The sequence below is a fragment of the Nesoenas mayeri genome (genome assembly GCF_963082525.1).
Source record: "Nesoenas mayeri genome assembly, chromosome: 18".
In the NCBI taxonomy this organism is placed as follows: Eukaryota; Metazoa; Chordata; class Aves; order Columbiformes; family Columbidae; genus Nesoenas; species Nesoenas mayeri.
This window is the reverse complement of record NC_137566.1, coordinates 10,937,172-10,949,110: the sequence shown is the minus strand read 5'-3', so window position 1 is coordinate 10,949,110 and position 11,939 is coordinate 10,937,172. Positions and strand designations below refer to the sequence as shown.

The window sequence follows — 11,939 nt, the reverse complement described above, 5'->3', positions numbered from 1 at the left end:
CTTTATTACGTACCCTATTTTCTCCTTCTGTACAGAACTCTTTGTAACTTCCATTATCCTCAAAGTCTAAGAATTACACGGTCTTGTATTTTAGAGCTCAGTTCATGTCTAGGATGGTGTCTCTCGCACTTCAGAGATAAGATATTCAAGTAACACTTCAAATAAAAGTAAACATGTGCAAACCAAAGTTCTAAGCTACGCGACCCTCGGGTAGTCGTGTCAAACCAGACGGTGCGGGCGCATGTTCGCAGGTTAAACCAGGTCACAGCTACAGAAACCTGCTCGGAAGTCTGACCTGGGCCACAAATGGGAAGAGTAAAAAATGGAACCGAACTGCAAATATACCCTGTTACCACAGACAAAAATTTAATCTGCTGAAACACAAAGACTTTTAAGGTCGTAACTCAAGATTTAATATTTCAACATGAAAAGAAATCCAAGCCATTCGACTTGTTCGGGCTTTTGAAACAAATGCAAATGTCTCTGTTTAAAAATCGCTTTCAAATGAGAAAAACAAATCAATATATATTAATATATCACCCAAAATAAAAAACATAACACACTCTTCATTTTAGAGCATGCTGCTCATTCAGAATAAAGACAGGACAAAGAAAGTAGAATTACATTTCATGATGTAATAAAAACATTAAAATTTGTGATCGTTAAGTGCACCATCGTACAGGAGTAGCGTGCTCAGAGTGGAAATGTTCTATACCTACCAGAATCCTTCTTTATTAAAGCAAACACATCTTTAGGACACTGCCTGAAACCGAAACCAGAGTTAACTGCGCTCCACTCAGCTTTGCCTTAAGCTTGAGTCAGGCACATTGCAGCCAGCAGCACCGGAACGCCTCTTCGTGATTGTATTCCAGAAATCTTTACATTTGCGACCATTTTTTAAAAAAGACTGGCTTTTGCTATCCTCGCAAGGCTCATCCTAAACAGACACTGCAAGTAAACTCTGTTCTGAGCAGCACAAGTTGGGGCTTTTGTTTTTGTTCAGAAATCTGAGAGCTGGACTTACGTTGGCAGTAGATACAGTACAACAGTTGGATGTATTAAACAGTTCCTCAAAAAAGTCTGAAAGGAAGATTTCCCTAAAGACTGTTTAAAAAACCAAACCAAAGCCAAAGCACTTCACCCAAGATCTGCTCAACCCTCCTGGAGTTCGGAGTTTGCCAACTTTGAGAATGACAGGAAAGAGGGAATGAGGCAGAGAGGAAACAGAACTAAATGATTCCCAATTTGTACCGATGAAAAGCTTCAAGTAAAAGGAAATCCACTTGTTAAAGACCTTGCTACATGCACAGTCCCTCACCAGCTGAAAGCCACAGTAGTTAGCATTGGGTGTAACAGCAGATTTATCATTCATAAAAAACACTGGCAACGTTCCTTCATTCTTTATAATAACTTGCATCCACGGGTTCTGTTTAGAAGCTTCTTAAAAAATGTTTATGGTTCTGCACATTTCATACCAAACCAGAGGAAAATGGTAAACGTGTCTTCTTTTCGATGCAACCCCGTTCCGCGACCTTCTCCCCAAGACCTCAGTGTGATTTACGAGTCTGAGTCTTCTTTGGCACTGCGGGTCGCTTGGCTTGCCACAAGTGGTTGTGGATGGTGAGAGCATCCACGCTGACCGACATGGTTTTGGCTGGAATCACGTTAAACTGTTTTCTGTCCGAGCTGTACTTGTACAGTTTGTCAATCATTTTCTTGGTGATGCTCTTTGGCCCCGTCCCGGTCAGCTTGTAGATCTCCTCCGTGTCGGGGTAGTAGCAGTAAAGTGCTCTGAACTGGCAGCCGGCATCGCGGAACAGGATGATGTAGTGGTTGGCGTCACATTTTTCTAGTTCCTGCACGACAAATCGACAAACACACACACACAGATTGTTCACAGTGACACTTCCCATATTATCCCAAGTTTTAAGCTTTCAACATAGAGCTAAATAAGCATTTCAAGTTTTTTGAAATGCCATATCAGTAACTATGATATTCAACCCCTCCACAAATTTACAATTTGAACTCTTAATCCAGGATCACGTTTTCCCCAAGTCCGTACGGTCACGGGAAGTAAAGGATTCTCAATACAGGTTCATTTGAGGAAATGGCATCAGTGGGATTAAGAAATGAGCACTACAGATACATTTATTGTCAGTGCATGATTAATTTTGTATTTTAATGTTTACCTCTAATATTGAGTTCTTATGTGGCTCATTCACTTTTCCAGCAAGACAGCAATGGGAGATCGCGTTGTGGATAATATGTTTGTTGGATTTGCTGCTGGGTTCCTTAAATAATTTTGGACCTAAGGGAGACAAACAAATAAAAATTATTTGCCCTACATTCATGAACATTGAGATTTTCATTCATCAAAGTGAAAAAAACCCTCCAAATATTTTTCTGTAATAACTTAATTTCATAGATAATAAACAGAAAATCCACCTGACAACTGCTCAAGAATAACCATGTGTCACATCAAATATGCCACAGCTTTTTATGACCTGCTATTGATAACAAATCAGCTAAAACAAACCAGTCACCTGTGTATTCTGCCACTGAAGCAATGGAAGATGCTGTCGAAGCGTTCTCCCAATCTCTTTCTGTGTTTCTGCTTGGATTTCTGCTTAGTATTGGTAAGGACTCCATAGACTCAACTCTGGTGGAGGGAAAATAAGTAGAAAAATAAAACAAAGATATGCCAAGATGTTGGGTTTTTTCCCTTCCAATCTTAAATAAATTGACCAGTCACTGGCCCTGAATGGAACGGGCTATTGTCCCTTTTCCTGCCCCGAGCGATCCTCCCTGCTGGATTATCAAAGCAAAATTCTATTATTCCTTTGGGAGAAAACAAAACAAAGCTGCAAGTTTGTACAGAACATGTGAGTTGGCAGTCGCATAAAACAGAAGATGAATTCGCTAATGACTACTGTGCCTCTAGGGCAGCGAGCTGAAGCGGACAACACTGAATCCCAACCCGATTTCGCACGTACCTCTGCGACGGCGTGCCGCCCGAGTGCACGCTCTCGGGCTCCGTGGTGGCTGCCGAGGCCAGAGAAAGGCTGGAACCAGACTGAGCGCTGCTCAAGTTATCAGCTGCAAAGGAAAAGCAAGACTGTGAAACATCTTCTGAAAGCAGGTTTGCAGATCAGCGAGAGCAGACAGATGGAAATTCTTACGTGTGGAAGAACACTTTGTCCCTGAATCACTGTAAGATTCTTCACGATGGACCGACTTTGGCCGGGGTTTTTTGGGCTTGGATTTAGGCTTTCCAAGCCCTTGCTCCTCCAAAATTTGCTGCTGTTTTTTCCTTAAATATTCTTGCTTGATAAGTTCTCTTCGAGCTTTCTCTTCTTCTTTCCGTATTCGGTCCTCCTCAGCTTTGCGACTGAAAAGCAAACACAACATTATGATCAACACCGAATAATTCTCCTCATCTTAGGAGCTAAACAGAAGTGTTCTTTGCCACATGTCATTACCGAGCTTCATCTCTTTTTTGTTCAACTTCAGCCTCCAACTGCTGTTTCCGAATCCGAGCCTCCTCTGCTTTGCGCTGCTGTTTCAAAAGGAACGCGGCACGTTTTTTCGCGAGCTCATCCTCTGCTTTCTGTTCATCCTGCAAAATCCACCAGGATAGAGAGTTCTCAGGAACAGAAGAAAATATATCAAGCTGGACAAACCCAAAAACCTTTTTCTCCACTAGCAATTTCTTTCCCAGTGCAGCTTTTTAAAGTTCTAACATTGCAAGGAGAATGTATCGCATTCCATCAGAAGACTGAAAAATGAGGGGGAAATAAACAGTAAATACATTTACCTTGAAGAAAAAACCCACGCCCGACTTCTGATCAGCTTCACTAATTATATCCGTAGAGCTATCCTGGTTTTCAAGTTCTCCTTCATCTGGAGCTTTTAAATCAGACAGGTCTACTTCAATGAGATTTGCTTTGCTTCTCAGTGGCTCATCCACCGGGACATTTTCTTTTCCTGAGCCATCAGAAGAATTCAACCCTGATTCCTTGAAGCTGTTACTCATCTCTTTGCTCATTTCCGAAATAATATTGGCGTCTTTGGAGGTGGAGAGAACAAGTGCCCGCTGGTTGCTCTCATCGTGAAGTCTATAGGTATCGAAGAAACACTTTTCTTGAGAACCGTTTCCAAGATCAAGACTATTTTCCAAGCCGATTTCCGTTGGCGTCTTTGACAAGCTATTGGATGGAAATGGCCTTAAATGCGGTAAGGTTTCTAGACTGGGCGTTGGGGTTTTAACACGCGCTGAATTTTGTTGTCTGTCTTTAGGGACTTTCAGATCAACTGGTCTTCCTGACCGAGGGCTCCTTCCTTGGCCAAATCGAGGTGGTTTACGAAGACTGTTCATTCCAGTTGGAGACAGGGGCTCAACAAAATGAATCGGTGGTTTTACCTTTTGGTCCTGAGAGTTACTTCTGGTTCCTGGTGACGGCACCGATGGAGATTTCATAAGAAGTTCCTGTTGCTGGGAAATCTTTAATATAGCCTGCTGAAGGGTACTGATTGTTTCATTCAGTTTTTCAATAGAAAGGTCACATTCATTTATATCTACTTCTGTAACATTGTCTTCTAGGAGGGCAACAGAAATGATTTTACTTTTTTCCAAATCATGTATAGCAGCAGAGTCTTTTGGTTTATGTTGCTCAGCAAAAGCAAGGCTTTCTTGCATTTTTACTTTTGCTACTTCTTGAGCATCATTGAGCATTTCTTCTCTCTCCTCCTCCTTCACAAGAAACTCCTCAGATTTGGAAGCCAAAGAAACTTCATCAAAGTCTTCACCATTGTGCCGAGAATATTCTTTTGCAAAATGTTCTGGTTTAAGAGGCTGTGGAACATCAGGGGATTTCCCTTTTTTAACAACATGCAAGAAAGCTGCCTTGCCCAATTTTAATCGCTGCCTTGCTGACAAGGCTTCCATTTTCTTCTTCTGAGCTTCTATTGCCCTTCGTTTCTCTTCCAGCTGCATATGAAGCTGCACCAATTCAGAAGCCAGAAGATTAGCATTATCTTTGTTTTGTCTGTTGGGGCTTTGTTCTCGCTTTTGTTTCCATGTGGTCAGCGGTGCTGGGCAGCTTTCTGACCCATCGGGTGTGGTCTTTTGTGAACTGCTCGTGCTGGACTTTGTCTCATAGCTGTTAAGTCTCTGAAGCTTTCGTTCGGCAAAATTGGTCATTCGGACGCTCCCACTGGCCATGGACACGCTGCTAACTTGAGAAATTGTACTCAAGCATGGACTGGAACGTCCACTAGCATCATCCTTATCTTCATGTTCCTTTACCTTCATATCTTCTTGCAATTTTGCAGATTCCTCCTCACCAATGTACTTAGCAACTATAGGATGGTCACCTACGACCACCAAATCCTCCTCAGCGTCTTCTATGTCCAAGAGGTCTGAGTCAGAGTCTTGTCTCACCATAGTCCACGTAGTATCCTGAATATGTGAGTTGAGACTTTTTGCATAACTTACATTGACTTTACTTGCTATGTCATCATCAGATTTAGCAGCATGAAGAAAGAATCCTCCAGTGGAGAGCTCCTGAGCGGAAGGATCCAAACTGCTACTAGCCAAAGGTCTAGCAGCTTCTAGCCCGGCCTCCATCAGTGCTGCCGAGTCCGCAGCACCAGCTTCTGCGACTGGAGCAAAATCAGAACTAGAAATTGGAGTAAAAGTCCTATTAAGGTCATGCTCACCATGAGTGCTGTTGGTTTTCTTGCGCAAAGGCAAGTGTCCATCGGTTAATCTCTTTGTTATAAAACTCCTCTGTTTCCCCTCCCCACATTCCTCCTCTTTATTGATGATCTGTTTTTCCTTTGCTGGTTTTAGAACAGCAGGCATTAAGGGCTCCAGGTAAAAACTCTCCTGTTTGCCTTCTGAAGTCTCGCTGTTTGTTTTTGGAGACCACGCCGTGGTAACGATGCCGGGCACCCTGGCTGACGCATTCTGCAGTTCGTGATCACTACGGTTTGGCCTTTCTTCAGATCTGATTATTGCAATAAGCTCTTCGTCTTCATCCTCGATCTCAACGTTGTTCAATAAGCTCTTTCCATTCGCTTTCACCGATGGAGGATGGGGCTGATTTTTTGGAGTTACGTTAACGATGTTTGAAGCAAGACTGTCTTTGCTGATTGATCTGGCCAGACTAATGCTGTCACCAGACCCGGGGTCCACATCACTACTGGCGGAATGATGGAGAGCAAACGGTGTTGGCTGAGACAGAGGCCTGCAAAAGATAAGAAGAGTCTAATGACACACACAAAAAGTTACAGTTTGGTGAACCAAAGATCATAATACAGACAGCTAACATTTTTGCTCTATTTGAAAAAATGTATCCTATATCAAAAGTGACCAGCAATACTAAATAGCAATTTCAGATACTTCAGTGCTTACTGACAATCCTGTTTAAAGTCTTTCCAACTGCAAGCAAAAGTCACTCACCGCTGAAAATGCACATTAAAAGAAAACAAAATTAAGCAATTCAGTCCAGTTCTAAGGAAGCGATATCACATTACTGCAATTAAACTGTCACAGAGCTGAGCACCCTTTCATTCAACAGCATGGTACCACTTAAATGCATCTGTTACCTGGGCTTCCTCTCCGGCCACGCAAGAACTGAGCCTCGTGGCTGCCCGTCAACGCGGGTCAGAGAATTAGAACGGTGCCGGTGACCTGAAATATTTTTTAAATGGTGAACAGTTTAGGAATGGTCTTTAAACTTGCACTTTTACTCCATTTAATAGCAAACACAACAAACCGTTTCACCAAGAGATGGCAGCAGCAAACAAACTTGCTGAAATATTGACCAAAGACAGACAAACAAAGCTTGAAAAAAACACAATGAAAAGTGACCACATGAACAAACTGTTCAAACTGTTTTCCCTGCCAGCCCCTCAGCCTTAGGGGAAGAAAGTCCTCACAGCATGTTGGTAGAGCCCAAGCAGTTCGAATGTTTGACTGGCACCTTAGCTGACAAAAGACAATAAATTCTGAGCACTTCTGTGATTTCTGTGTAAGTATAAGCCTAGGTTTTCAGTAATTAAAAAAACGTTGAGGCAAAATATGACAAGTACTAGAGTGAGTTTGTCATTCTGGTTTTCTCCTTTCTTTTCACAGAACTGACGTTATTAGTCTGAATTTCCTGCACTTGAGATTCTGAAAATGAACTCATTTGTGAGAGGAAAAATATTCCAAAAATCCACTGAGTTTCTTAAAGGATCTTTAAAATCTTTTCATGCAAACAAAGATGATTTACTCAAACTAAACATGCTTGGCTGACTGCAGTTGAATTCAACTTTAGATCATTCACATTTATGAACTTGTATTTTTATTAATTATTGTATTGCCATTTACGGTGACTGGTTGTTGAAGTGCGAATTCAAGGCAGACTTACCAGGGCTGTCTTCTCCCTGTAAGGATTTTTGTTGCTTTTGTCTCAGCGGGAGCAGTGGATGGGAAGGGCTGAAGGCCGGGTTTCCTCCTTTGCCACTAATTCAGAGAAGCAAAAATTCATTACTACAAGAACTTCATTTCTATAATGAGGTGTTCTAGTTGAACCCATTACCCCTTGTCCGGTCATTGGTTGTCACCGAGAAGAGCCTGGCTCCATCCTCCTGACACTCACCCTTTAGATATCTGGAAACATTAATGAGGTCACCCCTCAGTCTCCTCTTGTCCAGCTCCAGAGCCCCAGCTCCCTCAGCCTTTCCTCACACGGGAGATGCTCCACTCCCTCCATCATCTTTGTTGCCCTGCGCTGGACTCTCTCCAGCAGTTCCCTGTCCTGCTGGAACTGAGGGGCCACAACTGGACACAAGATTCCAGGTGTGGTCTCCCCAGGGCAGAGCAGAGGGGCAGGAGAACCTCTCTGACCTACTGACCACCCCCTTCTAACCCACCCCAGGTACCACTGGCCTTCCTGGCCACAAGAGCCCAACGCTGGCTCATGGTCACCCTGCTGTCCATCATGACCCCCAGGTCCCATTCCCCTATGCTGCAGAGCAGACAGAGACAAAGAAGGCATTCAGTAACTCTGTCTTCTCTGTATCTTCTGTCACCAGGGCACCCACCTCGTTCATAAGTGGGCCTACATTGCCTCTGCTGTTAGTTTTATCTGCCACGTATTGGAAAAAGCTCTTCCTGTTGTCCTTGACCCCTCTCACCAGGTTTAATTCTAAGGAGGCCTTAGCTTTCCTAGTTGCCTCCCTGCACCCTCTGACAACAGCCTTATATTCTCCCCAATTGCCAGCCCCTCCTTGCATGACCTATAAACTCTCCTCTTCCACTTGAATATGGCCAGTAAAGATCAGCTGTTCGAACCGCTTTTGTGTTTCACATTGTTTTCAAAATAGAAATTAAACTAACTTGTTCTACAACGCAGTACAAAGTATTTATGTGAACTTGACAACTGAGAATATTTTACAGACTGATTACACGGAACTCAGTCATTCATTTTGTAGCAAATTCACAATATTTAGCAGCAGAAATTCCCAGGTTATCCAAACAGAAGCAGAAATGGAAACTGAGTCTGGACACCAGGAAGACTCACAGGTAGTCGGGCTCCTCGGGGTGCAGGTAGTACCTGCTGCAGGCGTCGGGGGCCGGCGGAACCGCGGGTGGCAGCTCGGCTGGGCCGGAACCCGCAGGGCTGGCCATGAAACTGCGCTTGGTGGCGTTGGAAATGGGAACGGGCGGGCGGCTGCTCTTCTGCTGCAACACTGTTTTAACTGGGCAGAGATTTATAGCGTTAACACAACTCTTACTGCCGTTAAAATAACAAAACAGAACAGGAAGTTTTCAGATTGCAGTACGGCAGAATGAAAGCTTTACAACTCGTCGCTAAAGTGACAGCTGAAATAACAGTCTGTATTTACAACACCTATCTTATGGTGACCTTGAAGGAAAGGATGTTATAAGTAAATAATTACTGAGCCTAGGGAAAAAGTTATGTGCCCATCTCATTCCAAGAGTTAGAACCCAAGTGGATCTAGGACTAACTTTACTTCCATTTTACTGCTGCCAAAGATGCCCAGCAAGCAGAAAGTTTGGGTAGAAACAAAACTGGAAAGGAAACACTAGTGTGCAACAGTTGCATTGTCACGTAAGTATCTTTTAAATAACATGCTAACATGTAGCAAGAGTTAAAAACTTACCATCTTTTATCTCCTGAATATCCCTTGGTTGCACAAAGTCTGGTTTGACATTCTCGAACCACCAGAAGAGTTCCGCAATGAACACCATGACGTTGGGCTAAAATGGGAAAAGAAAAACCACAGCTCACAATAACAGAACACTTACGGTTCACCCACAAAAATGTATCCTTCATTATACTCCTTACCTTTAAAACCAAAGGAGCGTATAACATGTCCTCCAAAGTGAGGTAAAAGCATTTATTTAGATATTCATTTGAGAATTCTCTCAAAAGTTGAATATTATAGAGGCTGTCTGCAATTGACGTTACTTCCTTCAAACAGATATCTAGAAAGGTGAGAAAAGGAGTAAATGATGACACCATCCAAATGAATTAAACTTCCAACCACAAGTAACAGAGACTCTATATACAGGAACTTCACAGACTTCTTATACACTGGTTACCAGTGACATTTCTCTACCTGTTAAGTACCAGAGGGACAGGAAAAGAAGGAAGAAAACCCCATAAAAACCAGTATAAATTTTGCATTTGATTTAGGATCTATATAGGATTCGGTCTGTCACGGCGACAGACAAGGTAAGCAGGCCACAAAGAACATGCATGACGGCACAATACAAAAGCAATTACAACCAGACATCTGGATTTCCAAATAATAAAAGGTTACTCGTAGGATTCACAGTCAAGTACTTATTAGACGTGTCACATTTCCATTTGATAACGTCCTTCTAGGTCAGCTCTCGAAGACTGAAGAATTTTTTATCTATATATATATATATAAACCTTTATTACATACCATCTAGTTTCATGTGCTCTGGACAATAATAGTGTATGACAGCGAGAAGAGCAGCACCGTCACTACCATCCTTCATCAGATCTTCCAGCAAAGGGAAATACGGCAACTGCCGGCTCGAGAGATGGTCCCTTCGGTAACGCACCTGACAACAGAAAACAAGTGCTCAGAGGATGCTACAAAAAGAAAAGAGTTTTTCTTAAGCCCTGAAAACTCTTTACGGTGGATCCTTTCAAGCATTCTGTTCCAAGTCAAACATAATTCACTTTTCACTCAGAGGAAGCCAATTCGGAAGAATATGGTGCTTCCCCTTTGATCGTTCTCCTCCTATTGGAAGCAATCTGTGCTGCTGAATTCCCAGCTTCATCCACACATTTGAACTTATTACAAGCAATTTCAGTCAAAGTTCTTCCACACATGCGTGAATGCAGCAGATCCAAAGAAAGAGACACAGGTAACTACATGAAAACACTTAAACACGGCAAAAAATAATCCCAATGAGCTAGCGATTTCTCCTACGTTACCTACATCGACAGACAGCCAAGTGCTCTCAGAATCAGAACATCACATGTGTGGCAAGCCAGAATGCAATATTAACATTGTGCAAAAGAAAAATAAATGGCCTTTTCCAAAACAGTCAGCAAGAGGAACAAGTCAGCAAAACTCCCCTTGATTTCACTAGAAATCAATAGCAAACTCTTCCGCAATCACATCATTTGGAGTGCAGCTGAAGGACAAATCTTGGCATTGCTTGTCACAACTTTTGCAAGACAAGTTCTAGTGTCGGTATTTACTAAGCACCCACATGCCAGCTAGACTAGAGCTAAGTCTGAGCAGCAAAGCCATGGGGCGAGCAAAGCACAAACAGCATGGAGCCCAGCAAAATACCTTTGGGGGTTGGAAAAAGATTCCCTTCACACTTCAGTGCATCAGTACAACTGAACTTTTAACAAACTATCTCCACTGATGCGCTGGCTCAACATGCAGATATACAGAGAATGTATTTAATCAGAGGAAAGGTGGATTTTACCAAAGGTATCAAACACTTCCCACAGCACCTTGGGAAAGCTCTACACACACACGCTCTAATGTGTCAATTTAGGATGGCACAGGCTGAGAAAAAAAATCTGTTTAAAGACATGAAGATCACTTACAATTGGAGCAATAAGAATCATTTTCATGTATTTACTTTGCACAAATGTCATGTTAAGTTTCCCTGGCAAAGGCAAGTAACTCTAAAAGCTACTATCTCTCCATGCTAAAGCTGTTTTTCCCTCTCCTTTTACCAGATGCGAGTTATTTTTTTGCCCAGCCTGGAGCACTCCACAACTATGTAATGGAATGTGAATCATACTGTACCACACGAGCATATTCCACTGGTTCCAGCATGCAGTGCGATATGGCATGCATCAGATCAGGCTTACACAAAAAGAAACAGTGAGATACACCATGGTGATTATTCAAAGAAAAATCAAAAGAAAGCAGGCTTCTATACTAGAAGTACCATTTTATTCTTTTATATATATATATATATATTGGAATTGATATTCTGTTTTCACACTTGGCCATAAATAAGTATTTGGTTCTGACAGGCAAAATATTCATTCTGTCTTTCCTCTTAGCTCCACTCTCATTAATTCACCAACTGTCATAAGGGATCCAAACTGGTTTGTCAAATCTTCTAACCCCATCTCAACAAATAACGGTGTTGTGGTTTTAAAAACCTGAGCAAGAGCAGGTGTAAGAGTGTAGAGTCTTGTATCTGGATAGGAACAAGAGCTGTAAGAGCAGCTGTAAGAGCAGCGCGAACTCCCACAAACATCTGGGTGTCTTATCTATGGATTCAAAGCTTAAACAACTATTTAAACCATGCAGCTTTTATCTCACCTTAATGCTCTGATCAATTCCCCACTTACAACAAAAATAATACATGTAACCATTTTAACTGCTGTTAATTTTCTAGGGTTTTTTCCTGC

The 11,939-nt window shown here is 42.3% G+C and overlaps 1 protein-coding gene across 2 annotated transcripts in view; it reads right to left on the bottom strand.

Annotated features, from left to right (window-relative positions):
- Window positions 1-933: 933 nt before the first annotated feature.
- Window positions 934-11,939, bottom strand: part of CAMSAP1 (calmodulin regulated spectrin associated protein 1) — a gene marked incomplete at its 5' end in the record, with an annotated part of 29,438 nt that continues 18,432 nt past the window's right edge. Inside the window, 14 exons of one of the 2 annotated variants that reach the window (XM_080355704.1) lie at window positions 934-1,856; window positions 2,190-2,308; window positions 2,544-2,659; window positions 2,994-3,096; window positions 3,180-3,388; window positions 3,480-3,616; window positions 3,815-6,248; window positions 6,610-6,694; window positions 7,416-7,510; window positions 8,571-8,748; window positions 9,175-9,271; window positions 9,360-9,499; window positions 9,967-10,108; window positions 11,323-11,382. In XM_080355704.1, the coding sequence (XP_080211830.1) occupies window positions 1,548-1,856; window positions 2,190-2,308; window positions 2,544-2,659; window positions 2,994-3,096; window positions 3,180-3,388; window positions 3,480-3,616; window positions 3,815-6,248; window positions 6,610-6,694; window positions 7,416-7,510; window positions 8,571-8,748; window positions 9,175-9,271; window positions 9,360-9,499; window positions 9,967-10,108; window positions 11,323-11,382 (4,224 nt within the window). In that variant the 3' untranslated portion in view covers window positions 934-1,547. The remainder of the gene's footprint in view (window positions 1,857-2,189; window positions 2,309-2,543; window positions 2,660-2,993; window positions 3,097-3,179; window positions 3,389-3,479; window positions 3,617-3,814; window positions 6,249-6,609; window positions 6,695-7,415; window positions 7,511-8,570; window positions 8,749-9,174; window positions 9,272-9,359; window positions 9,500-9,966; window positions 10,109-11,322; window positions 11,383-11,939) is intronic. The other variant, XM_080355705.1, reaches the window with a different exon arrangement.